This window comes from Rattus norvegicus, chromosome 19 (assembly GCF_021556685.1).
Source record: "Rattus norvegicus strain SHRSP/BbbUtx chromosome 19, alternate assembly SHRSP_T2T, whole genome shotgun sequence".
NCBI classification, from domain to species: domain Eukaryota; kingdom Metazoa; phylum Chordata; class Mammalia; order Rodentia; family Muridae; genus Rattus; species Rattus norvegicus.
In genome coordinates, this window is record NC_141552.1 from 48,078,357 (window position 1) to 48,106,169 (window position 27,813).

The window sequence follows — 27,813 nt, forward strand, 5'->3', positions numbered from 1 at the left end:
GTGCTTTTTTTATTGCTTCTATTTCCATTTTTAATTCCTTCACCTGTTTGATTGTGTTTTCCTGGAATTATTTCAGGGATTTTTGTGATTCCTCTCTATAGGCTTCTACTTGTTTATTTATGTTTTCCTGCGATTCTCTAAGGGAGTTTTTCATGTCTTTCTTGAAGTCCTCCAGCACCATGATCAAATGTGATTTTAAATCTAGATCTTGCTTTTCTGGTTTGTTTGGATATTCAGTGTTTGCTTTGGTGGCAGAATTGGGCTCCGATGATGCCATGTAGTCTTGGTTTCTGTTGCTTGGATTCCTGCACTTGCCTCGCCATCAGGTTGTCTCTGGTGTTACCTTGTTCTGCTATTTCTGACAGTGGCTAGACCTTCCTATAGGCCTATGTGTCAGGAGTGCTGTAGACATGTTTTCCTGTTTTCTTTCAGCCAGTTGTGAGAACAGAGTGTTCTGCTTTCGGACGTGTAGTCTTTCCTGCCTACTGGTCTTCAGCTATTCCTGTGGGACTGTGCCCTGAGTCCACCAGGCAGGTCGCTTGGAGCAGAAAAATTGGTCTTACCTGTGGTCCTGCGGCTCAAGTTGCTTGTGCTGGGGCTGCTTTTGAGCTCTCCATGAGGGCAGCAACCAGGAGGGCCTGTGCTGCCTTTTCCCGGATCCCCCATGCATCGGGGTCCCAGATGGTGCTAGGTGTTTTCCTCTGGAGTCAGAAATGTGGGCAGAGTGTAGTCTCTCTGGCCTCCCAGGTGTGTCTGCCCCTCTGAAGTTTTAGCTCTCCCTTCCAAGGGATTTGGGTGCAGAGAGCTGTTGATCGGTCCCTTCAGGTCCGGGCGGGGCCTCTTCCTCTGGTTTTGCTGCTATGAAATTATGTCCTGTGTTTTCATGGATGCAAGTTAACATCCTTGGGTTGGAATTTTTTTCTTCTAGTATCTTCTGTAGGGCTGAATTTTAGAAAGATATTGTTTAAATTTTACTTTATCATGGAATATCTTTCTTTCTTTATCTCTGGTGATTGAAAGTTTTGCTGGGTATAGTAATATGGGCTGGCATCTGTGGTCTCTTAGAGTCTGGTGAACATCTGTCCAGACACTTCTGGTTTTTAAAGTCTCCAATGAAAAGTCAGGTGTAATGCTAATACTTCTCACTTTATATGTTGTTTGGCATCTTTTCCTTGCTGCTTTTTATATCGCTTCTTTGTTCTGTATGTTTCCTTTGTGTTCTGTATGAAGAATGTGGCAAGCAGACTTTCTTTTCTGGTCTAATCTATTTGATGTTCTGTATGCTACCTGTACTTTTAGAAGCATCTTCTTCTTCTTTAAATTAGGAAACTTTTTTATCTGTTTGTCGAAAATATTTCTGGGTCTTTGCACTGGGAATCTTGCCTTCTATTGTTCTTAAATTTGGTCTTTTCACAGTGTCCCAGATTTCCTGAATGTTTCCTGTCATTAATTTTTTTTAGATTTAACATTTTCCTTGACTGTTGTATCCATTTCTTTCACTGTGCCTTTAACTCCTGAGATTCTCTCTTCCATTTCTTATATTCTGTTGTTGAACCTTACCTCTATAGTTCTTGTTTGCATTCCTACATTTTTCCTTTCCAGGATTCTCCCAGTTTGTGTTTTCTTTATTGCATCTATTTCCATTGTCAGGTCTTAAACATTTTCTTTTCTTTCCTGCAACTGTTTGTTTCTTCTTGGCTTTCTTAAAGATTTACTCATCTCCTCCAATTGTTTGTTTCTGTTTTCCTGGATTTCATTAAGGAAACTTATCCATTTACTCTTTAAGAACCTCTATCTTCTTCATAAGTTGGTTTCAAGGTCTTTTATGTGTTTCAGCTATGTTGGAATATTCAGGACCTGCTGTGGAAGGATAGCTGGGCTCTACTGGAGACATATTGCCCTATATTGTATGGCCCATATTGTGTTGTTATGCTGATGTCTAGGCATCTGGTTTTGGAGTGATTATAGGTCTAGGTACTGATTTCTGGATTTGTTTTTGTTTGTTGGGCTTTATTTTCCTTGGTTTCTGCCCTTGCCCCTGGATTTTCAGAGAGTGTGTGTCTGGGTGCTTACTGTTTTACTGACATGCTTGGCTGGTGTGTTCACAGGGAATTCTTGCTGGTGGCTTGGTGAAGGGGAGGCCAGGGGAGATGACCTGTTGCACTACTAGGGGTGACTCTGAGAATTAGGTCTAGGGGAACAGAGAAAACAAAAGTCTATGGGCAGCCTACCTGGTCATCTGGTAGGCTTTGCTGGTGGTTGAGCTGGGGGTGGTTGCCCCTGATTTGGGGAATGGGACCTGGGTATGAGGTGGGGAGGGAAGGCCATGGGGGATGGTCTGAGAAACCCATAGGAGATGAAGACAGAGGAGAAGAAACTGCAGTTAATGTTCTGTTGCAGCTCTAGAGGCAACCCTGAAAATTGGATCTGGGGTAGAGAAGTGGAGAAAGTGCATAGGCAGGCTGCCTGGTCCCAGGGTTCTGGTATTAAAGACATACATCACATAACCAGCTATGTGCCAATGATTTTTTTATTAATAATCAGAAGAAATGCTGATGAAAACATCCCTATTTATTTCATTTCAGAGGATTCTGAGAGCAGTGTTGTCATTGCTCCAGATTTAGAGCCATTAATGAAGGCTTGGGTTCTGAGAGAGCAGAGACTAGAAAGTATACCAATGGTGCTAGGGCTCTGTCTGTGGCCCAGGTGAGGACATCCTAAGGAAGTTTTATCTGTGTGCCTAGGGACATGGAGACAACACATTAGGTAAAGTAGGAGGCACTCCAGGTGGAGCTAGAGCTGGTTAGGAACCTCCTAGCTTTTGTCATGATTTCCACAGGTGATGACATGGATCCATGGTGGTGCACTGGTTATGAGCATGGCTTCCATTCGTGATGGATCCATGTTGGCAGCCATTGAAGATGTGGTGGTGATCAATATCCAGTACCACCTGGGTATCCTTGGCTTCTTCAGGTGAGCCTGGGGCTGGCCTGTGCTGTACAGTAGTGGATGAACAGAAATAAGAATGCCCTATAATTCTTTATTTCCCTGCCATTTCTCAGCTCTGGAGATGAGCAAGCCAGAGGCAACTGGGGATACCTGGTCCAAGTGGCTGTCCTACACTGGGTCCAGCAGAACATTGCCAACTTTGGAGGCAACCCTGACCGTGTCACCATTTTTGGCGGGTCAGCAGGTGGCACAAGTGTGTCTTCACACATTGTGTCTCCCATGTCCCAGGGACTCTTCCATGGTGCCATCATGGAGAGTGGGGTGGCCCTGCTGCCTGGCCTTATCTCCAACACCCCTGAGGTGGTCTACATAGTGAGTTACCTCAGTCATCCAATCAATGACCCTACAGTTTCAGCTCTTACCCTCTGATACTCTGGAAGACTACTCAGTGGGAGAAACAAAGAACATGGGAAATAGCTTCTTTCTAGTACTTTCTGGGAGACTCAAGGGTTAGAATCCATTTCTCTCTGATTTATACAGGATGAGTGTAAGAAGCGTCTATAAGTACCTTGTGGCTTCCACTATCCGTCAAAAACAAGCATGCATGAGCTAAAGATATGGCTCAATAGATAAAAGCACTTGCCTTGTGTACAAGCATAAGGATCTGGGCTCAGATCCCCCAGAAAACTCACAAAGCTGCATGTGGTAACAAGTTGTAATCCTAGTCTTCCAATGGTAAGATAGGAGGCAGAGACCTGAAAAATCCCTGGAAGGTCATAAGCAAGTTAGATTCTTGTAGGCAGGAGAGAACTAATAAAGAACCATTTATCAAACAATGTAGAAGGTGAGAAGTAGCAACCAAATGGTGTCCTCTAATCTTTGTTCACAAACCATGGTACAGGTACTTCCAAAGTCACACATGAATACACACACACTTGTGGACACACACAGAGAGAGAGGGGAGAAGGTAGGGGGAGAGGGAGAGAAAAAGAGAGAGAGAGAGAGAGAGAGAGAGAGAGAGAGAGCTTATTTTTAAACATGCTTAGGTAGAATGACCCCTCTGGCTGTCACATCTGAGGAACAAGAAAATGGGAATTTCATACTTACTCCAATCTTCACAGCCCAAAGATACTTGGACACAGTGGCATCTAATTGGAATTAGGAAAACTCTTCTCCTTGCCTACTAAGATGAATCAACTCCTGCCTGGTCCCTTTACAGACAGTGGCCACCTTATCTGGTTGTGAGGCTATGGACTCAGAGACCCTGGTGCAATGTCTAAGAAACAAAAGTGAAGAGGAAATTCTGGCTATTAATAAGGTTGGAGGAATTATGTGTCTTGAAGGTCCTGGTCTACAGGACATGGGAGTCAGTCCCTACTACTCTAAATAAATTACCTCTGCTCCATGGTTTGATACCCTTTTAATCTTGTGTGTATGATGAACACCAAGATATCCTAATATATGTAGATTTTCTGCCTGGGGTGGAGAAGCATCCTCAGACAAAGAAAAGGGGTAATGATTAAGTTTTCTCAGTAGATAACAGACTATATATAAATTTGACCTTCATCACTGACCTTGGATGTTCCTCAGGTCTTCACGATGATCCCTGCTGTGGTGGATGGAGAGTTCCTACCCAATCATCCCCAACAGTTGTTGACTCCTGTGGACTTTCACCCCGTCCCCAGCATCATTGGTGTCAACAATGATGAATACGGTTGGCTTTTCCCCATGGTGAGGCACAGTTCCAATTCTCTAGAAGTTCCAAGACTCATGTTGGGCAGTGGAAGATTGATCCATAGCCCTCATACCTTACACTAAAACTGCCCTCTGTCGCCCAGATTGTGGGCTCTGATCAGACTATAAAGGAAATAACCAGAGAGAACCTGCAGGCTGTTCTGAATAATATAACAACACAGATGGTGAGACACCTTGAGTACTACCTCCAAAAGAAAGGACCTCTATATAGATAGCATGCCTAGAAACAAAGGTTTGTGTATGTGTGGTTATGGATGGGCTCCCGCAAGAACTTACACCTTTCCCCCCATATCCTATCTCATCCCCAAACACATTCTTGACACTAAGGCTGCTGCCTGTGAAAACAAGAACCTGTCTAACCTCATTCTTCCTGATCTTGGTGTAGATGCTGCCTCCTGAGTGTAGTGACCTGCTGATGGAAGAGTACATTGGGGACATTGAGGATGCCCAGACCCTCCAAGCACAGTTCAGAGAGATGATGGGAGACTTCATGTTCATTATCCCTGCACTCCAAGTAGCACATTTTCAGAGTGTAATGGGGAGCTCAGGGCCATGGGTCCTAGAAGAACTCTGTAGTGTCCAGGTCCTGTCCCATGTCTGGGTCATGGTTCTGGTACCAGACATCCAAGGACCAAGAAATACATCAGTAGCTCTTCCTTCTAATGTAAGAGAGCGACATCTTTTTCTTTTTCAGAGCTGGGGACCGAACCCAGGGCCTTGCGCTTGCTAGGCAAGTGCTCTACCACTGAGCTAAATCCCCAACCATGAGAGCAACATCTTATCCAGGTAGAGATAAGCAAACATGTTTCTGTTACTCTATTGATTTGCCAAAACTACTCAGCTGGGAAGGTCATGATCACTGTTTAGCCAAACACTTTCTCATAACTAGTGCTCCAGCCTATAACCACCCATTTGACAATTGTGACACTAAATAGCTTTATACCAAAGTACTTTGTCACTAAGGATTAAGCAGGAAAGCTCCTGGTAAGAGAATGTCATGTCACCATGTGTCCTCACCTCTAGGCGCCCATGCCTCTGTCTACTTTTATGAGTTCCATCTTGAAGCCAACTACCTCAAAAATGTCAGACCACCCCATGTGAAAGCTGACCATGGAGATGAGGTTCCCTTTGTCTTTGGGAACTCCTTCTGGGGCATGAAATGTGAGTTATTCTTATTTTCTATTAGCTGAATAGGGTTCCAGGTGTACCTAAGTGTATCCGAGCTTCCAGTCCAGTTGAAAAAATCAAGCTCTTGGATAAAACATGATCAAGAGTGTATGATTCCCAGCTTAAAAAGCCACACCCAGATTTGAATCTGAACCTTTCCAATCTATTGCTATTGTATAATCTATTATTACATTAGTTGCTTCTCTATTGCTGTGATGAGACACTATTACAAAGGCAACTTATAGAAAAAAGAATGTATTGGAACTTTCAGTTTCAAATGGATAGTTAGATTTCATGGTTATCATGGATAGAGTAATGGCAGCATACAGGCAGGTAGGACACTGGGGCAATGGCTAAAAGCTTACATCCTGATCTATAAGCACAAAGCAGAAAGAGAGAGAGAGAGAGAGAGAGAGAGAGAGAGAGAGAGAGAACTGGAATAAAGTGGACTTTTTAAACCTCAAAGCCAACTTCCAATGACTCACCTCTTTCAGTAAGGCCACACCTTCTAATTCTTCCCAAACAGTTCCACTAACTGGGACCAAGCATAAAAATATGTATATGTGTGCCTGTGGAGATCAAAACATTCAGGGCACCATACTTATGCTAGAGGGAATGAGAACACACTGTCACAGAAATTAACATGGATGAACATTCAATTAGAAGTGTGAGTGACTCTTGAATCCTGGGTGGTAAAGGGGGAAGGGAAAGAGACCTAGAATTCAGAGTCAGGCTGCAGTAAGAATGGAGATTGTGTAGATAAGATGGATGAAGCAAAGAAATGCAGGCCGACAGGATCCGGATGTAGATCTCTCCTGAGAAACACACCCAGAATACAGCAAATACATAGGCGAATGCCAGCAGCAAACCACTGAACTGAGAACAGGACCCCCATTGAAGGGATCAGAGAAAGAACTGGAAGAGCTTGAAGGGGCTCGAGACCCCATATGAACAACAATGCCAAGCAACCAGAGCTTCCAGGGACTAAGCCACTACCTAAAGACTATACATGGACTGACCCTGGATTCTGACCTCATAGGTAGCAATGAATAGCCTAGTAAGAGCACCAGTGGAAGGGGAAGCCCTGGGTCCTGCTAAGACTGAACCCCCAGTGAACATGATTGTTGGGGGGAGGGCGGTAATGGGGGGAGGCTGGGGAGGGGAACACCCATATAGAAGGGGGGAGGGGTTAGGGGGATGTTGGCCCAGAAACTGGGAAAGGGAATAACAATCGAAATGTAAAAAAGAAATACTCAAGTTAATAAAGAAAAAAATTTAAAAAAAAAAGAATGGAGATTGTGGAGCATTAAGCATACAGCTGCATCAGGTGGCTGGGACCTGGACTTTTGTCTTCCCATTGGTTCCAGTTGACCTCACTGCAGAGGAAAAGCTGCTGAGCAGGAGAATGATGAAGTACTGGACCAACTTTGCACGACAGGGGTGAGAGCACTCCCCTCCCCCAGCCTTCTCAGTGTTGGGTCCCTTCTATGGCTCCATTTGATCAATGACCTCATTAACATGCATGGAAAATTAATCACATGATAGAGTCCTCCTCACCCCAGGGCACACTTAGATATATTGTAAACACTGGATATTGGTCAGAATACAGTGACCTGGCAGGTGCTATGGTACTATTCTTTAGATTTTCCTTCTGAGACGAAGACACAAAACTGGTCAGGTAGTCTTGCCCCACATGAAACAGGCACTAGTAGGTGACACATGCCCCATCAGACCCCTCAACACTTGGCCTAATTGATTCACTGCCCTGAATCAATTCACTGCCCTGATCAATGTATCAGGCTTTGCACCGAAGTGACCTCATCCTTCTTTGATGGGTGGCATATCCACAGGAACCCCAACAGCAGGGGTTTACCCTACTGGCCTGTGTTGGACCATGATGAGCAGTATCTGCAGCTGGACACCCAGCCTGCTGTGGGCCGAGCGCTGAAGGCTAGAAGGCATCTTTTCTGGACCAAGACTCTGCCTCAGAAGATCCAGGAGCTGAAGGGGTCCCAGGAAAACCACAAAGAGCTATAGTGTCCTGTGAGAGAAATGTTGTGTAGGATTGAGGATACATGGGGTCAGCCTAAAGCCCATTGAGAATCTTTGTTAGACTTTAACAATAACATAATCATCCCCAACCTCTAAGTTGTCCATTTGACCAACATGTACTATAAACTGTTTGTGTGTCATTCATTACTCAACATGTTGGGGCCCTTTTTTATGAGACCTACTCAATAAATGTCCCATGATTGTATAGATGCGTGATCTCTTAAGTGTCCCAGTCTTCTTTCACATTCCACTGGGACCAGGCTCCCTTCTTCCTCTCCTCATTTCTCATCCTCTTGTGATCTCCAAGCCCCAGATCCTCTTCAAATAAAACAGATGCTTTTGAAATATTAACTACATTGGGAGTGGTCTAAGTGAAAATCCCATATTCTCTCTCAGCAAGACTCATTGCAGGTAGCCAATAAAGGAACCTAATGATCCAAAGTTCTATTGTCTTCACATGTTCAACTTGTTGTTCTAAAAGTTCACAAATTGCAAATTGAGCTCTGAGTAAGTATCTGTGGCCCCTTCTATTCAGAAACTGAGACAAGAGAAGTACATGAGCCTAGTAGTTTCTGGTCAGCCTAAGCAACATAGTAAGACTAACATCTCTTTTTAAAATCATAAGCTAATAACATACAAATAGCAGAAAATCATAGACAGTTCTATAAACCAAGAAATCCAAGTTCAAATGCCATCAGATTTCTGGGTGGTAAGAGTTAGGTCTCTGACTCAAAAGAGTTCACAATGCATCTTCACTGGCTAAAATGAGCAAAAATTCTACTCTTGACCTTCCCAGATTCTCGCAACTCTTAATAGAAATTAGATTTCAGCAAGTAAATCTGATCTTATGGCTTTCAGATTATAGCTCATAGAGATCTCTGAAGTCCACTACTAAGGATGCCAACTGATTAAAACAAAATCCCTACATATTGTCTCTGCATGTGAAATTTTGTTTCTTTTATAAATGCCTGCAGAAGAAAGACTAGGCATGCTTATGAGGTGGTCAAGCTGGGTCAGGAGTCAGGGAGTTGACCAGAGGGACTTCTCAGTATTCAGTTTCCTGAGGTTTGCTTTTCATATCAGCAGTTCTGCAGACAGTGTGGAGCCTGCTCTTGCAGGAGTCTGCCACCTCTGTGAAGATGTTTGTCTATGGGGTGTCCTGGAAATGGGGAGTGTACATCCATAGGTATCAATAGAGATTCCTGTCTCTAGCACCCTAAGCAAGCTTCTCCTTGTATGGAAGTGTCTTCCTGCCCTTTGTGACTCTGAAATCACCATCCCCTAATCTTGATAGCCTGTGTGATTTGATTTCCTTAAATGTGCCGACTCTGGTAGTATAAAGTCTCTTTGACTCTGTCATTTTACAAAGGTGCCAAATTCTGCTTAGTCTGTCTGCACTTTTGCTCCCCCAAAGCACTTTCTCTGTCACTAAGAGCTAGTGTCTTATGTCCTATAAACCCTGTGATTAGTCCATCCCTCTACTTTTCACCAACTTGTCCTATTTAGACCAGTTACCCCAAGGCAAAGTTCCCCTTTCCCAACCACTGCATTGCCTACCAGTGTACCACGAACAGTTCTGCATTGACTGCCCAGGACACCAGGGAATAGATGAGGTTAATGTTAAGCCTTAAGAAGCGGTGCAGAGGGATACTCTCACTGGAGCCTTAAACTATTGTTGAGTTCCTGGTGAGACCAGTGGTTGGCTGGAACCCACCAGGCAGTCAGATTGGAGCTTCAACCCTGAAGGCTTTCACTGCCGAGAACTTGGCATTGGCTGACAACCACCCACCCAATGCAGCTGAAGACTTTCCTAGTTCCTAGAGAAAAAAAAAATCAAAGGCAGACAACCAGCAGCTCACACTGCTTCTCCTGTGTCCCTCTCCTCTTCGCAAAGCACTTTTATACCTTAAGCAAATCAGGACATGGTACACGAGTATACAGTTCCTTCCTGTCAGGTGAGAGCCCAGATGACCGTTGGCCTTACCCCACAGTGTCACTGTCCCTGTGCACTGCCCTCACTGTCTGGTGCTCTCCTCTCCCTGATGATAAACTTTAACTCTCACCCTCACTCAGGGTCTGTGGGGTTTAATTCTGTGAGGCAGGTACCAGCATTGGCCTCTTGTGTGGGGAGCTTGATGGTTCCGCACCTTGGCACCAAGACCAAGCCTCCAGCATGTTTTGACAGAGACTCCGTTGCACTGAAGGGGATCACTGGGTCTTACTGCTGTAAACCCGCTGCTGTGTGTCTTTCCTTTCTCTGAGTACACAAGACATTTCACCTACAGCAGTCTCAGAGCACTTTTTAGACTTTCGATAGTTGCTATAGTTTGAATTTATAATTCATACAGGCTCATGCTGTTGAATTTAGGGTGGAAGCCAAGAAAACTCACTTTACAGATGGAGAAGCTTAAAATGGAAGCTTTATTTTCTGAGTGCTCAGTGAGGCAGGCAGCCAGTACAGGATCTGAACTGTGTCCTCGAAGGAAGATTGTGCAAATTTGATAGTATGGGAACATAAAGCAAGAAGAGACTGGGTTGTATCCAAGGCACTTGGCTTCAAGACTCTTAATTCATTCTCCCAGCTATTAGGTCCAGAGCTCAAAGTGATAAGAAGACAACAGAATGGGTCATTCCTATGACTGGAACATGAATTTGTTTCACGCTGCCAGCAAGATGGAGAAGTTGCCTTTAGATGGCTGTACTTAGGGGAGGGGAACAGCCTTATAGAAGAAAAGGAGAGGAATGGGATAGGGGGCTTATGTCCAGGAAACCAGGAAGGGGAATAACATTTGAAATGAAATGTAAATAAAAAAGGTATCCAATAAAAGGGAAAAAAAGATGGCTGTACTTAAACAACTGTTTACAAAAGAAGCTGTTTAGCTATTGGGAAGTCCCCCAGCTCCCCTAGAGCCTGGTATCTTGAATTTAGTTTTTCCCTATGATTAAATAGTCTAAAAAAATGGTAGTACTTCAAATAAGTTTCTTTTGGGTGCTTGGCCCATAGCTAAGGGAATATTTTGAAGGCTGGATCCTTTAGGAGGTAGAGCCTAGGTAGAATTACTAGGAGGGGATGTGCACCAATATCAGGTTGCAGATATTCACCTGGACTTTCATTTTATTTGTATTGTTGCTTTTATTGTTATTGCTATTACTATGATTTTGCTTATTTGGATTTTGTCTGTTGACACACGGTCTTCCTGTATAACCATGATGTAACCAAACCCGGGATCCACCTGCCTCGACTTCCCAAGTTCTGGGACTATTTTTATTAGTCAACATTTCTGCTCTCCTTGGACTCCTTTTATTTATTCACATTCTCTCTCTCTCTCTCTCTCTCTCTCTCTCTCTCTCTCTCTCTCTCTCTCTCTCTCTCTCTCCTCCCTCCTTCACCCTCCCTCCCCCCATGCGTGTGTGTGTGTGTGTGTGTGTGTGTGTGCATACGTACAAACAGAAATGTCCCTGAGACCAAGGAAGGATCCATGAAGATTTTCACAGCATGACTGCGGTGATTACGGGACCACGGCAGGGAAACAAGTAAATCACAAGTCCAGAAACTAAGGCGGAGTTTTCAGGATTAAGGGAACAGTTGTAGCTTCGTGTATTTGCCCTCCCAGTTCCTTTAACCTGCAACAGGTGTGGTCATTCTCTAATGTGGGTCACTGAGGGTGTGTCTTTTCAGAAAAGCCCTCTGTCTTCTCCAGTTTCAGCTCTCTGCTCTGTCTTCTCATCCCTGACACCTTCTTTGGACCTGCGACTGTCATACCCATACACTTAGTAGCTGCAGGTTTCAGGTGCAGGTCCCTGTCTTTAAGGGGCTGCAGATGCCACATAGCACCTTCAGAGGAAGCCAAAAGAAACACAGGAAGTGTGGTGTCCATAGTTCCCATCTTCTGATTTTGGCTTTCACAAGCCCAGTCGGCTCAAAGTCATTCTCCTGCAGTACCCACCCTGCCAGGCCCCGCCCAGAGCCCTGCCCACATTCTGCAGGGTCCAAACTCCAGCTCTAGTCCTCAGATGCCTTCTATTAGAGCCTGACCTGCCCTACAGAAGTTCAGACACACGCCTGTGTACCAACCATGGGACTGAAACAAATTCACGCTCGGCTAACCACCGCGGCCTGTGGGCTCCTGCTTCTCCTCCAGGTCCAGGGTGAGGCTCTCATGGGAGTGACAGGGAATCTTGTCAGAGCTGCCAAACTGCGCAAAGACTAAGGAAGAGTAAGGGGGAACTGGGCAAGGAAGGGCTGAAATGGTGGAGCTCGTTGCTCACTTGTATGACGCTCCACAAGTGTCAAGGTGGGCTGCCTGAAACTAAGGGCATAGTAGCTTCCTAAGGACGCCTGCTTTAAAGGGTGGAGCTGAAAAAGAAGGAGGTTTTGAGGAATGGCAGATGAACAAGGCCAGACAGCAAGCAGTCTCAAGATGTCGAGTCAGGACATTCCCTAGAGCTGGAGCTATACACAGGTACTAAACAACATGACAGTACCCTCCATGGCCATTTGACTCTGGCGTATCATCTCCCTGGTCAGAGCGTTAGCATGGCTTTCTCGGAGGTACTCAAGTAATAGTTACTCTTGGGGAATAAAGGAACCCAGTCCTGCAGCTGAAATGGGAGCTGACTGGTCACAGATTGCCTTTTACATAACATAATGGCTTGACTGAGGTAGTGGCATGACTCAGCTCAAAGGGAAAAGGGAATAGCACTCTGTGCCTGCCAAGCAGCTTCCACCTTATTGAGAGTTAAGTAAGCAGAATGTCTGAGCATGTCCCTCCCCTCAAGGGCCCCCTCCTGAAGGCCCTAATTCTTGCCACCCATTCCCACTCCGTGCTGGAGGAAGGCCACTTGACTGTCCTTCATGCCTTACCTCCAGCAGCCTTTTCCCTCATATGATTTGATACCACTCTCAAAAGTCACCAGGACCCTCCAGGCAAGAGCTCAGCCTCTCTAACGGCTCCCCCTTTAAATGGTTCTTGGCTTGAACCCATATCAGAAAGCATCACTAGCAAGTCTTAAGAGAGCACGAATGTAGATCCTGCCCTCTTCTGTCTCATCTGTTCCTGATTCTGCCACAGAAAATATCAAGGTCCCTGGGTCTTACACACAGGGCTCAGAAGTTTATCTTAGAATGGATGAAGTCTCTGGCCCTTACTTACAACCAAAATAATTTATAGTTTCCCTCCATTTCTGTCACCACAATTTAACACTGCCTAACCTAGAAATCACCTCACACACAATACTATGAGTTCCCAATTACTCCTCAACAAAAGGCTTCACTTCAAAAATAATCAGTTAATGTGACGAGTCTAAGGTCATGGATATTATAGCATATTCTTGTCTATTGCTGTAACAAACAGAGCATGAGGCCTCCATGGCTGGTAAATGGAGTTAAACCTCATGGGTAGAGATCTCATTCCACATGAAGCCCGGTGTGGGCAACATGTGACAGGAAAGGGGAGTGTGCCTTTTCACATGGAAATCTCAGCAGGTTAGGTACCTGCGCCAAAAATATCTGAAGCCCCTTAACGGCCAAGGAAGTCATTTTATTTAGCTTGCAGTTCAGTTTGAAAAATCCACTATCAAATGGCTCACTCTAGTGAAGCTATGTTGAGGTCTTCCGTGTCAAAACATGCTAATGGCATTTCACAATAGGGGTGTGTAGGAGAGAGAGCACATGAGGAAAGAAACAATACACCCTGAGAAATGCCATAGTCATTCTTGTCTGATGGCTATCTCTCTCACTCTCTCACTCTCGCTGCAAGACCTAACCTGCTTCAAAACTCCAGCAGTAATCCCTATATGACCCATGACTCAGGCACCTCACACTAGACACTATTTCTTAAAGGCTCCATTACCTCCACAGCAGCACCCTATGGAAAGCATCCAGTATATGAACCCTTGTGGGACAAAATAGACCCACATCAGAGCATTCTGTCCCAGCCCCCAGGTTCACAGTGCAAAGTATGCCCATGCCATGCTTCTAGTCCCTTAACTCCTTTGGGTGTGACTCCATAGTCTCAAGTCCCATCTGAAATTCAAGGAAAAGTCCTTCTAGCTGGGAGTCTTTTAAAAAGCAAGTTTGATAGCTTAAAAATTAATGTTGAGGGGTTGGGGATTTAGCTCAATGGTAGAGCGCTTGCCTAGCAAGCGCAAGGCCCTGGGTTCAGTCCCCAGCTCCGAAAAAAAGAAAAAAAAATAATGTTGAAACAGGCACAGAGTAAGCATTCTTTGTGCCAGTTGGCTTTTGTCAGCCTGACACAATCCTAGAGACATCTGGGGAGAGTTCAGCTCATTATGAGAACTGCCTCCCCGGGGCATGTGGTCCTTTATTATATGTAAGAAAGCAGGCTAAACTACCTAAAGACTATACATGGACTGACCCTGGACTCTGACCTCATAGGTAGCAATGAATATCCTAGTAAGAGCACCAGTGGAAGGGGAAGCCCTGGGTCCTGCTAAGACTGAACCCCCAGTGAACTAGACTATGGGGGAGGGCGGCAATGGGGGGAGGATGGGGAGGGGAACACCAGTAAGAAAGGGGAGGGGGGAGGGGGATGTTTGCCCAGAAACCGGGAAAGGGAATAACACTCGAAATGTATATAAGAAATACTCAAGTTAATAAAAAAAAAAGAAAAAAGAAAGCAGGCTAAGCAACCTTAGAGAATAAACCAGTGGATAACATTCCTTCAGGGAAGTGGTTCTCAACCTTCCTAATGCTGGCACCCTTTAATACAGTTCCTCATGTTGTGGTGACCCCCAACCATAAAATTATCTTCTTGCTGCTTCTAACTTTAATTTCACTACTGTTGTCATTGCAATGTATGTATCTGATAGGCAGGATATTCACAGTTGAGAACTACTGCTCCATGGTCTCTTCTTCAGTGCCTGCCTTGAGTTCCTGCCCTGTCTTCCCTTCAGGACTGTAAGCCGTAAGATAAAATGAACTCTTTCCTCCTCTAAGTTGCCTTCAGTCATGATGGGGTTGTTCTGTTTTCTTACTTCTTCTTTGGTGTGTGTGTGTGTGTGTGTGTGTGTGTGTGTGTGTGTATCTGACTTAGACATTTCTCATTGCAAAAGAATGAATAGGAAGATAGAATGGGTGTCAGGGCCCAAGAAAAATAAAAAACAAACAGGAAGGAGAGATAAGTCTCTCAAAACTGCAAGTCCAGTATGCTGTGCTCATGGGAGCAGACACTGGACCCCAGAGACTCAAGTGTCCCCAAATATGTGACATTACTTGCTATATTAGTTACATTTTTATTTCTGACACATGACCAAGGCAACTTATACAAGGAAGGATTTATTTGGGCTTATGGTTCCAGAAAAATACAAGTCCAGAATGGCAAGGATAGCATGACAGTTAGAAACTCACATCTCAAACTCTGAGAGACTGAAACTGAAAATAGTGCATAGTTTTTGAAACCTCAAAAGCCATACCTAGTGACTTCCTCCGGCAAAGTCACCCCTTCCAAACATACTGGAACAGCACCACCAACTGGGGATCAAATATTCAAACATCTGAACCTACAGATAGCATTCTTATTCAAACCGCCACACTGGCTGCAGCCTACCTGGCTGCTCTCTCAAGGTGTGTACCGTGGCTTTCATAGGCTGCAGCTGCCAATTGCCTGATTTTTTACAGTTCTGAACTCTCAAGAGACATAGTCTGACTCTCACAGCTCACAAGACATTCTGGTGGGAAACTTTGGCAGTGCTGCTGGGGGTAGGGCCTCCCGGGTATTCTTAGAAATCCCAGTGGAACCTGCTATGACCTAATAACCCCAGAATTCTGTGTCTGACAAATTACCTGTGTCCAGGTAAACACCCATGAGATCTGCTGCTTGATCTTTTTGGGTCAATATCAAGAGCCATCCCTAGACTGGCTCAGCCATGGCTAGAGCACATATATATCTTTATACCAGAATCTAAGAATCAGAATCCTAAAGCTACCCTGAACAGTGAGCATGTAGAAAGCTCTATTTTCTGAACCCTCCAAACCTCCTTGATTGTGATAGGAAGTTAGAGGGAGAAGATGTTGGCAAAATGAAAGGTTTCCATGATGTCTTCAGAGTGCCTTTTCCATTGTTCCGGGGCATTCCTCTGAGCCTGGCTTCCTTCTACCCATAGTATATTCTTCTGTACCTTCATGTTCTTTTTTAATTAATGACTCATCTATTGTTATATTATGTGCATTGGTGTTTTGCCTGCATCTATGTCTTAGTGAGGGTGTCGATCTCCTGAAACTGGAGTTACAGGCAGGTGTGAGCTTCCATGTGTGTGATGGGACTTGAACCCTGGTCCTCTGAGAAAGCAGCCAGTACTCCTAACCACTGAGTCATCTCTCCGGCCCCCAACATCTTTTTTCCCCTTGGGTTTTTTTTTTTTTTGAGACAAGGTTTCTCTGTGTAGCCCTGGCTGTCCCGGAACTCATTCTGTAGATCAGGCTGGGCTTGAACTCAGAGATCCACCTGCCTCTGCCTCCTGGGTGCTGGGATTGAAGGTGTGTGCTGCCACCATCACCCAGCATACTTTCACATTCTTACAGAGAACCCTTTTTGCTTTTAACAGAGACATGATGTGAATTTTCAGATTTCTAAGCTCTGCCTACCTTCCCAGGGATTACTGTGAATTTCACTGAATATGGACCTGAAGGCTCACATAGTTCCCTTTATGGTTTACTTAGAAAGGTCTTTCTCCAAACACTTGTGGGCATCACTCTTGAAGTTGACTTTCTATGCGCTTTATAGTATGGGTACAATGTAGCCAACTTCTTTGTAATAAGTGGACACAGGTAGCATTCATTCTAGTTTACAATGGATGGTTTCACTTTCTTCTGGGACTTTCTTAATATGTCTTTACTGTCAGCACTGCTATGAGCATTCTGAACATGGCCATGTAAACCATCTATGAAGTGTAAGGTCCTTCCTAGTCTCTTGTCATCAGAGCCTTCACCATAACAACTTATAATGTCCTCCTTACAGCAAAGTAGGACACTTATATATCGTTCCTCAAAACCCTTCCAGTCTTTGGCCACTGTTGTGTTCCAATCCCATTTCTACATCTTCAGGTATTGTTATGAAGCAACCACATGCTTGGTACCAATTTTCTGAGTTTGCTTTGTAATGCTGTGACAAAATAACCAACACTGGATAATGTGTAAAGAACACCGCTTCTTTAATTCATAGCAATGAAGGCTGAAAAATCCACTATGAGCAGCGTTCTCTGGTGAGCCTCTGGTGAGGGTCTTGGAGCCCTGTCAAAACATGCAAATAACATTTCGTAGATGGACAATACGGACATGGATCAAGCAAGAGAGTGAAGAGGGGCCACACTTTCTCTGTGATTACAACTGCTGCCAATCTCAAAGAAAGTAGCCCACTCCTGTGAGATTAAATCAAGTCCAAAAGACCAGGATAAAGCCTTTTCATGGTCAGCCATGAACCATTCACCATCCACTCTCCTACCTCTCCACAGATCTACCACCTCAGCACTGCCACTTTTGACAAACTTTGACAAACAGCAGAGAGACAATAATAGCTTGTCCTCTCTGACCTCCGCGAGTGGCTTACCAAGTCTGACCTTTCCTGTAGCAGGTGGCAGAAAACTGGTTAGTCCATGTGGAACCATGATGGGTGATACAGCAATACCTCCCTGAGTTCTTTGTTTCCCCTATAAAGCCTGGCTCAGATCAGCCAATTCTATACAGATGAAGCAGGAAACTAGACAGAAGGTGCAAGAGAAGTGAGAGATTTAGGAGAAGACAATAGCAAGGGAGGCTCCCTTGCTAAGTACATCCTCCTGCCCTGGAGCACAGAGGGTGCTGGGGCTGCCCGAGGCCTGTACAGCATGACGGAATGAGATTCCCTAGAACCAGAAGGAATAGTTAATGCAGCAAGCAGGCCCAAAAATCAATTTCGGATCCAGCACAGCCTAGAGGTACTTAGACTGCATGCAACCTGTTTCTTGTGTCATTATTTGATGCAAACCTCAGTTCTCACATTTGGTAGTCAATGTAGATGGTTGATAGATGGATGGATAGATAGATGATAGATAGATAGATAGATAGATAGATAGATAGATAGATAGATAGATTGATTGAATAGATGGATAGATGAATACATGGGTATATGGGTAGATGGATAGATGATGGATGGATAGATAGTAGATACATACATAGGTACATACATACATTGATACATAGGAACATATATACACAGGTACATACATACATACATACATACATAAATACATAGGTACATACATACATGCAAACATACATACATACATGCATGCAAACATACGTACATAGATACATAGATTCAGATGCTTTGGCAACAGAGGATTCTCACAGTAATCAATTCTCTTTTCAAATATCTTGTCTTATATGTGTGCTTGTGATTCCTTTGGGCTTTTTGTTGTTATTGATTAGTTTTATGTTTTGAGACAAGGTCTCTCTATGTAACCGAGGCTTACCTTGATCTCATCTATAGCCAAGAACAGCCTTACACTTAGCATCCTCCTGGTTCAGCCCTCAGAGTGTTGGAATTATAGGCAAGTGCCATCTCACCTAGCCAAGGCGTATCTGCGTGGGTCTCTTTTTTTGTTTGTTCTTTCCAGGGTACTAGAAATTAAAACCAAGACCTCTGGTATTCCAGGAAAGCACTGGGAAATTAAACTACACTTCCATCACTTTGGGGGGGTCTTCAAGATTGGGGAAGACCAATACAGAGTCTTGGGGTATAGCCCAGGTAACCTCAAAATCTTTATCCTCTTCCCTCAGCAAATGAGAACTGCTGATATCACAGGCTGTGCCTCCATACACAGCTTAGTCACATGTTGTTAATATACAGTATTCCAAAATGATATTAATACAAATTGTTTTAATTAAAGTTTTAGAAAGATCAATACTTTATAAAATAGTAGATATATATATCTGGTGTTTTTTATTCTAATTTTTCCCTTTTCAAATTCTTTTATTAAAAATAAATTTTTTTCATGAGTATATTCTGATTATGGTTTTCTTCCCCTAACTCCTTCAAGAGCCTCCCTATCCTCCCAAATCCATACTCTTTTGCTCTATCTCAGAAAACAAGCAGATAGATGATGATGATGATGATGATGATGAAGATGAAGATGATGATGAAGATGATGATAAATCTGAATAGGACAAAACTAACTAACTTTTTTGGAGGAAAAAACCAAAGAAATACATAACACACAACACATATAGACACAGATACACAAGTATTCAAACACATAGAAATTCCATAATAGCGTAAAACTGAAAACTATAATATGTAAGCAAAAGATCTATACAATTAACACACACACGCACACACACACACACACCACAAATTTTGAGGGGGGACTCCAAAAATACCATTGCATTCATTTTGCACTGACCATCTACTTCTGGGCATGGCGCCTGCCCTTAAATGTGGTTTGTATGCCCAGTGATACTTTATTAGAGAAAACTGACTTTTCTTTTGTGAGTGCCTGTCAACTGGACATAGCTTCTGGGTGAGGGACCCCATCTGTCATTGACCTGTGCCCTGCGCATGCTGCCCCCATCTCTATGAGTTCATTTGTGTCATCCCTGTTGTGTCTAGAAGGCCATGTTTCCTTGGTGTCTTTTATCACCACGGGCTCTTACAATCTTTCACCTCGTGACCTGCAGTTTCCTGAGCCCTGAGGGGAGGGACTTAATGGAGATACATCATTCAGAACTGAATGCTCAAAGGTCTCTCCCTCACTGCACACTGTCCAGATGTGGGCCTCTGTATTTGGAGGAAGCTTCTCTGATGATGGCTGATCAAGACTTAGTCTATGAGTATAGCAGAATGTCATTAAGAGTCATTTTATTGCTACATTCCTGAAGAACAGTGTTTGGTTTTTTCCCCAAGGTACTTAAGCGAGGTAGTCTCTGGTTCTAAACCACCCAAGCAGTTTCTGGCATTAGTTCCATCTCATGGAGTGGACCTTAAATCCGATTGGATAGTGGTTGGTTACTCCAACAACTGTTACGCTGCTATTGTACTAACAGGTCATCATTGTATCACAGCTTTTGAGATATAGTTAAAGTACCATAACTATTCATTTAAGGTTCACTTCAGTGGTTTTCAGTCTGCAGAGTTCTCCTGATGCATCCCCAAATCTAAGCACTCAGTGTTCAAGAGCCCCTCTTTCATGTTTCAAATTCAAATCGATAGAGTCAACAGGAGTGAGGTGAGGCCTCTGTGATAGACAAGAAGTGTATGAAACATTTGCCGACCTTGCTCTTCGGGAAAGGCTGAGCTGAAGGTAACAAAAAACCCTACTGTGGGGGGCTGGGGATTTAGCTCAGTGGTAGAGCGCTTACCTAGGAAGCGCAAGGCCCTGGGTTCGGTCCCCAGCTCCGAAAAAAAGAATAAAAATAAAAAATAAAAAAAAAAACCCTACTGTGGTGGCATCTAATTATGCAAACCTGATGTCACCTCTCCATCCACAGGCCAGGACTCACTCAGTCCCATCAGGACCACACACACAGGCCAGATACTGGGCAGCCTCATCCATATGAAGGGCCTTGATGTGGGTGTCCACAGCTTCCTGGGAATTCCCTTTGCCAAGCCTCCTATAGGGCCACTGCGCTTTGCTCCCCCTGAGGCCCCTGAGCCATGGAGTGGTGTGAGAGATGGGACCTCACATCCGGCCATGTAAGTTCTCCTGAGTCCCTGGGATGGATGAGTGTGGTGAACTCCGAGACAGACTTCCATGGTTCCTCATCTCAGCCTCAAGGCACTTTTCCACAGTGCAGGGGGATTCCTGAGAGTATTTTAAAAGAACTTAATTATATTAATTAAATGTTATTTCTATTAAATTAAACATTATTTACATTAAATATATTGGTTAATTATATTAATTATACTTAATAATATTAAGAGAATATAAGGACTCTGATAGTCTCTTAGTTTAGGATTTGGCATTGATCAAGCTTTTTCTAGTGTTCTCTAACATCAAAAGAGGGTTTCTAGAAAAAGTTTCGGTGGACTCCCGGAACCTGTAAGATCCCCCCAACTAACAGCATTAGAAATGAGACCCTTGAAGAGAACAACTCCATGCAAACATCACATTCCACTGCCACTGTGCCCTACAGGGCTAGATGTCATTGGACAAGAAATGAGTATTTATGTATGTCAGGTACTTTCCTTATTGCTGGGACAAAATTCATGGCAGAAGCAATTTAATAAGGAAGAGTTTATTTTGGTATATAATTTAATGGTAATCCCCATTATGGAGAGAAAATCATGGAAGCAGGTATTTGTGGTGGCTTGTCACATTGTGGCCTAATCCACATGGAAACAGAGAGAAAGAGAGATAAAGATAGAGATAGAGATAGAAATAGAGAGAGAGAGAGAGAGAGAGAGAGAGAGAGAGAGAGAGAGAGAGAGAGAGAGAACTGCTGATACTCAACTTACTATCTCTTTCTGTTTAGTTCAGGGCCCAGCCAATGGAATACTACTGTCTACTTCGAGGCTAGGTCTTCCAATCTCAAGTAATGTAACCTAGAAACCCACTTACAAACAAGTCTAGACATTGTTTTCCATAGTGAGTCTAAATCTTATCAAGTTGACATCAAGATGTCAAAATATGCTTCAAACCAGAGATTATGGAAGAGATGAGGATCCCAAGAGTCTGGACTTGGAGTTAGGGTGGCTCTCAGTGCCCTGTAGGAAACAAGCCTCCACTCATTCATGAACTCCAATGTGACACAGCTGTCCTATTGCAGAACTGGTTAGCTAAAAGGAGACATGGTAATTGTCAACACCTGCAATCAAAGGTTGTCCAAAGGATTCCTAAAGATCATTATTCCCCTGCTTTCAGGAGGTGTAGGATCCAAGCCCCTCAATAACCTTGAGGCTTTAGTGGAAATCTGGGCTCCACCTCAGCTTCTGCACAGCCCCTAGTCTGTACCTTGATGGTCAGGAACTTAGAGAAAGACAGAGTGTATATTTGAAAGCATATTTAGCCTGAGGGTCTGTTGCTGGGCACCCTATCTCCCTGGACTGACTGACTTCATGGTTGATCACCAGGTGTCTGCAGGACATCACTGCAATGAATATGCAGGCTTTTAAACTGTTGAAGCTGACCTTGCCTCTCATCCCTATGTCTGAAGACTGCCTATACCTTAACATTTATACACCAAATCATGCCCACGAGGGTTCCAACCTACCTGTGAGTGCCAAGCCATGCTTATTCAGGGTTAAGAGGGCATTTCTTCTAGAGAAATACTAGAAGATCAGACGCCATGAACCCTAATGAGAAGTCTTTTCCTGAAATCCAATGTACATACTAAATGGTGTCTAGAAGATCCATCAGGTGCACAATGGCTGCACTTTGAAGTCACCAAAGACCTAGCCATTATTTTTTCATTTAATCGATGAGACTTAATAACATTTTTTATTGATTTTCATATGACATAATGAAGAAAGCACCCCTATTATTTTCCTCTCAAATGTTTCTGGGAATAATAAGGTCAGGCTTTGATATTGGAGTGGACTCTAAGCAGTGTTGTATCCATGACTGCACTTGAGTGCCTCACTCATAGCATTTGTCTGTTCAGGCAGTTGCTCAAGTTGTACTGACTCTGAAGGGAAGCCCATATATAGGCTGTATGGGAGACACATGATACATGTCTTGACTTCTCCAGGTGATGGTGTGGATCCATGGAGGTGCACTGGTTATAGGCATGGCTTCATTGTATGATGGCTCCATGCTGGCAGCCATGGAGAATGTAGTGGTGGTCACTATCCAATACCGCCTAGGTGTTCTGGGTTTCTTCAGGTAAGTCCAGAGCTATGCTTGGCAATGGGGCCCGAGCAGAATAAGGAGAGGCTTGTGATTCCTGTCCCTGCCATTTCTCAGCACAGGAGACCAGCACGCCAGGGGGAACTGGGGATACCTGGACCAAGTGGCCGCCCTACACTGGGTCCAGCAGAACATCGCCCACTTTGGAGGCAACCCTGACCGGGTCACCATTTTTGGCGAGTCAGCAGGTGGCACAAGTGTGTCTTCACACGTTGTGTCCCCCATGTCCCGTGGGCTCTTCCATGGTGCCATCATGGAGAGTGGGGTGGCCCTGATGTCGAGCCTCATCTCAGTATCTTCTGACGTTGTCTATAGAGTGAGTGTCCTCAACCCTGAGCTGCCACCTCAGCTCTCCCCCTCAGAAACTCTGGTTCTCCATCTGAACAATGTGTACAAGGACTGCCGAGGTAAATAGGCAACTGCCTCCTGTACAGAAATTTCTAAAGGACTAAAGGTTAAAATCTACCCCCTCTCTGCCTCATAATGACTGTGTATCCCATAAAGTTGTATGACTGATTTGTGACATTATAAGCAAAGGTCTATCATCGGGTGTGATTGAAGGAAATGGAAACAATTTCACACCAGCCATAATTTACATTTGAGGGATAATCTGAACCCAAGTGGGGACCTTAGAACAAACCTTTCCCTGGCTGAAGGATGAGTCATCCCTGCCTGATGCTTTTATAGACAGTGGCCAACCTTTCTGGATGTGAGCAGGTGGACTCCAAGGCTCTGGTGAACTGTCTACGAGGCAAGAGCGAGGAAGAGATTATGTCTATTAACAAGGTTGGTCTGGATGGGAGGATAGAGGGGCAATAGGGTATAAGGTAGCCTGCCCTAGGTAGCCTTCAACTCCCCTGGACACTGATTCCATTCCAACCTTCATAAATCAGGTAGATCTGAAGACCAGGACATGGTAAACCAGCTGTGGGATCTCACAGAGTGGGTATGACAATCTTGAGATAAGACAGTCAGGAGTGAGAAAGTGTGGTCTGACGTCAGAATTGCCAAGGACCTGACCTTCCTCCCTAACAGTCAATGTCCCTTTAGGCCTTCAGGATCATCTCTGGCATAGTGGATGGTATCTTCCTTCCCAGACATCCCAAGGAGCTGTTGGCCTCTGCTGACTTTCACCCCATTCCCAGCATTATTGGTGTCAACAATGATGAGTATGGCTGGATCATTCCCTCGGTGAGGCCCGAGTTCAAGGCCTTTGGTCTCCGGGAAACCTATCCTCTTGTTCCATGTGATCTTGACCACAACACACTGTTCTCTTACCACCTAGAGCATGACCACCACTGACTCCAAGAAGAAAATGGACAGACAGATGGTGCAAGCTATCCTGCAGAAGAGGGTAGCCCAGATGGTGAGGCTTCCAGGGTACTGGACACGGAGGGCATCTCCGTTGTATCCTGCAATGAACTGCAGGAACAGAGGCTGAACTGTGATGGTGCTTGTGGGTTGAGTGGGTTGAGATCCCCACCCTCTCTTGGTTTAACTTGTCCCGTGCCAGGTTCTACTCTTCATCCTGAGGCTGTAGCTTCGCTGTCCCCAGAGCCTATCTAATATGGCTCTCTCTGACCCCTCTGGGCTAGATGTGGCCTCCTGAATTTAGTGACCTGCTGCTAGAGGAGTACATGGGGGACAGTGAGGACCCTCAGTTTCTCCAAGTGCAGTTCAAGGAGATGATGGAAGACTTCACTTTTGTGATCCCTGCACTGCAAGTAGCACATTTTCAACGTGAGTATATCTGAGCTGAGGCCTAGGGACAGCTCAGAACTGTGGTGCCCTGTTGAAGTCTGGGGTGTCCATAGCCCCACCCATGTCTCTCTACTGGGCCTCCAATAGCAGGCACTTAATGTCCCTCATCTAAGTAAATTGTTGAGACTTGTCTAAGAAGTGGGAAGCTTCAAAACTTTACTGATACAGAAAGTGGGTGACAATAACATCTTAAGACCATATAGCAAATATTTCCAAGACCGTGATTTAACCAAGTCCCTCCCTTGACCCATGCTCCAGCCTAGAGTTTTCACCTTTCACTACACAGATTCTATCCAGCTTTGGCCCCAAATGCAGCTAGCTGTCTTGTCATCTGGGTTGAGGCAGGATATCCCCAGGCAAGAGTCTTCGTTTGCATCCTGTCTTCACCTCCAGGTTCCAATGCCCCTGTCTACTTCTATGAGTTCCAACATCGGCCCAGTTTCTTCAAGGACTCCAAGCCACCCCATGTGAAGGCTGACCATGGTGATGAGATTCTCTTTATCTTCAGATCATTTTGGGGAGGCACCCAAGGTACTCACTCACTCAAGGTACTCTAGATCCTTATTCCCCAGGATCTAGACCCCTCAGGCATGCTCTGATGGGGAAACTGAGGTCCAGAGAGTAAAGACATTATGGCTTGTGCATCATGATGTATCACAAAAGACTGACATGGGATTAGAACTCATGTCCTTCCCACTCTTGACTGTTTCCTCCAGCTATCCCTTCCTGTGAGAGCCATGGAATCAGGCATGGTATGATGGGTTGTTTTACAGTACTTGTTTATTCACTTGTTTTGACTTTTTGAGACAAGTTCACCCTGTGTAACCCATAATGAATTGAATGGAGTTCTCCTGTCACAGTCTTCTGAGTGCTGACATTAGAGACAAGCACTATGACTGTCAGTATTACAAGGGTATTCTAAAGGCCTGGTTCTTCCTTATATAACTTCCTGTTGTTAGAGGGAAGGAGGGCATGAATGAGTCAGAAGGAATAGAAATTGGAGGCTGAGATGAGTAAGACAGAATGTGCAGGTGCAGAGAGTGGATTCTGGGTAGTGGGAGGGAAAGGGGAAGGGAGGGGAAGGAAAGGAAAGAAAGGGAAAGGGAAGGGAGGGGAAGGGAAGGGGAGGGAAGATAAGAGAGGGGAGGAGAATTGAGGGAAGGGGAGGGGAAGGGAGGAGAAGAGAAGGGAAGGGACCAGGCCTAGGCCACTGGGATGGTGGAGTGAACAGCTGCATGAGAAACAGGAGTCTGGACCCTTAATTTCTTCCTCTCTGCAGTTGACCTCACTGAGGAGGAGGAGCTGCTGAGCAGGAGGATGATGAAGTACTGGGCCAACTTTGCACGACAGGGGTGAGAACACGCCCTTCCCTTAACCTCTAAGGAGTTGATTGACATCCAGGGCTTGCCTTGTGGGAACAAGACAATATAATAAGATCTTTTTGTTTACCTACATCAGTACATCTGCCTCTAGTTTCCATAATCCCCTAACTGCTTAGTCCATATGATCCAAGTTCAGCAGGGCCTAAAGTAACTTTGCTCTCCCTCTTGGGAGGATGTGTCCACAGGAATCCCAACAGTGAGGGTCTACCCTACTGGCCTGTGTTTGACCATGATGAGCAGTACCTGCAGCTGGACACCCAGCCTGCTGTGGGACGAGCCCTGAAGGCCAAAAGGCTGCAGTTCTGGACCAAGACTCTTCCTGAAAAGATACGGGAGTTAAAAGATACTGAGGACAGACATACAGAGTTGTAGCACCCTGCATTGCATTGTAGTTTGTCATGAGTGCAGGTGGGCCTATTCTGAACTTTCTAAACACCTTAAAAAGAGACACGGGGGGCTGGAGAGATGGCTCAAGGGTTAAAAGCACTGACTGCTCTTCCAGAGATCCTGAGTTCAAATCCCAGCCACCACATGTTGGCTCATAACTATCTATAATGAGATCTGATATCCTCTTCTGATGTGTCTGAAGACAGCTACAATGTACTTATAAATAATTAAATCTTATAAATAAACAAATCTTTTTAAAAAAGAGAGAGACATGGGATCCACACTTTTACATAGGTTCATACACTCAACAATTATGAAGTTTCCCCTACAGAATGTATGTTCCTTGCTAAGCCTGACATGGGTCACTTCTGTTACCTCTGTAACAGGTACAGAGTACTTTTTGAGACAGGATCTCGGACTGAACCTTGGTCTCACACATTAGCAGGCTATCATATCAGCACCAGGCTCTGCCTGCTTCTCCACACTGAGGTAGCATGTTCCCACCACCATTCCTCACTTATGCCTGGCTTTTACGTGGGTACAATGGATACCAGATACCCATACTTGTTCATCAAGCCTTACTCTACCCCCTTGCCTCCTTTGTAAGACTTAATTTACATATATGAATATTTTGCCTGCAGACGAACTAACAAGTTCAGCTACGTTTTAATCAAGTTTTATAGATATTTTCACATGTGACTTTACATAATCACATGATTTCAATTTTAGAGTTCAGACCTAGAGCTGAAGCACTGAGTCATGCGGAAAACTTGTTGAACCTTTACAGAAATTGCAGGGCTAGAGGTCAGCTCGACGGTTCAGAGCTTGCCTAGTATGTACAAGTCCTGGATTCAATCCCAGCCCCAGCAAAAAGAAATCTAAAGCCAACTTAGGCCTATAATCCTAACTACTCAGAAGTCCGAGGCAAAAAGGTTGAGACTGAAGACCTGCCTGAGCAAACAAGAAACCATCTGAAATACTTAGTGAGACCCGGTGTCAAAATAAAACAGACAAAAGAGAGAAAGGCGTTGAAATTAGAACTCACGGTGGAGCACTGGACTAGCACGTGTAAGACCTTAGGTCCAGAACTAGAAACTCATAAAGGGGTTAGCAAATAAGGGGGAAAAGAGAAAATGTTGAATCACCTCCAAATGACCGTCTCACACCAACCATGTGTCGAAGATGTCAGTTGCTTTGTGTCCTCACCAATACTTAAATTAGCGAGTCTGAAATATTATTGCATTGGAGGGATATGGGCTGCTGGTTGTGAATGTTTCCCTAAATTTTTTTAAGTGGCTGCTTCTGGAGAGAGAGAGAGAGAGAGAGAGAGAGAGAGAGAGAGAGAGAGAGAGAGAGAGAGAGAGAGAATACAGTACACATGGGAGTGCAAACACAGTGGTTTTCTCCCACTATGAAAACCAGTGTAGAAATTTCTCAGAATGTTAAAAATAGAGACTAGAGAGATGGCTCAGCAGTTAAAAGCAGGCTGCTTTTAACCCAGTATACCCACATAGCAGCA

At 44.5% G+C, this 27,813-nt stretch overlaps 2 protein-coding genes across 3 annotated transcripts; both read left to right on the forward strand.

Annotated features, from left to right (window-relative positions):
- Positions 1-2,764: 2,764 nt before the first annotated feature.
- Positions 2,765-8,127, forward strand: LOC102548129 (acylcarnitine hydrolase-like). The gene is made up of 9 exons (XM_087595360.1): positions 2,765-2,973; positions 3,063-3,321; positions 4,169-4,267; positions 4,540-4,680; positions 4,788-4,868; positions 5,090-5,234; positions 5,728-5,865; positions 7,239-7,311; positions 7,722-8,127. The coding sequence occupies exons 1-9, from the start codon at positions 2,843-2,845 to the stop codon at positions 7,906-7,908; spliced, it is 1,254 nt and encodes a 417-aa protein (XP_087451486.1). The 5' UTR covers positions 2,765-2,842; the 3' UTR covers positions 7,909-8,127.
- Positions 8,128-11,959: 3,832 nt separating this feature from the next.
- Ces2h (carboxylesterase 2H) lies at positions 11,960-26,562 on the forward strand. 2 transcript variants are annotated; one of them, NM_001044258.2, is made up of 12 exons: positions 11,960-12,072; positions 20,408-20,612; positions 21,990-22,131; positions 22,607-22,740; positions 22,822-23,080; positions 23,452-23,550; positions 23,815-23,955; positions 24,050-24,130; positions 24,360-24,504; positions 24,919-25,056; positions 25,805-25,877; positions 26,093-26,562. In NM_001044258.2, exons 1-12 carry the CDS (start codon positions 12,000-12,002, stop codon positions 26,277-26,279), a joined length of 1,677 nt encoding a protein of 558 aa, NP_001037723.1. In that variant the 5' UTR covers positions 11,960-11,999; the 3' UTR covers positions 26,280-26,562. The 2 variants fall into 2 exon arrangements, with proteins under 2 accessions (NP_001037723.1, NP_001177275.1); NM_001190346.1 differs by having other exon boundaries at positions 24,919-24,954; positions 25,864-25,877.
- Positions 26,563-27,813: the final 1,251 nt, after the last annotated feature.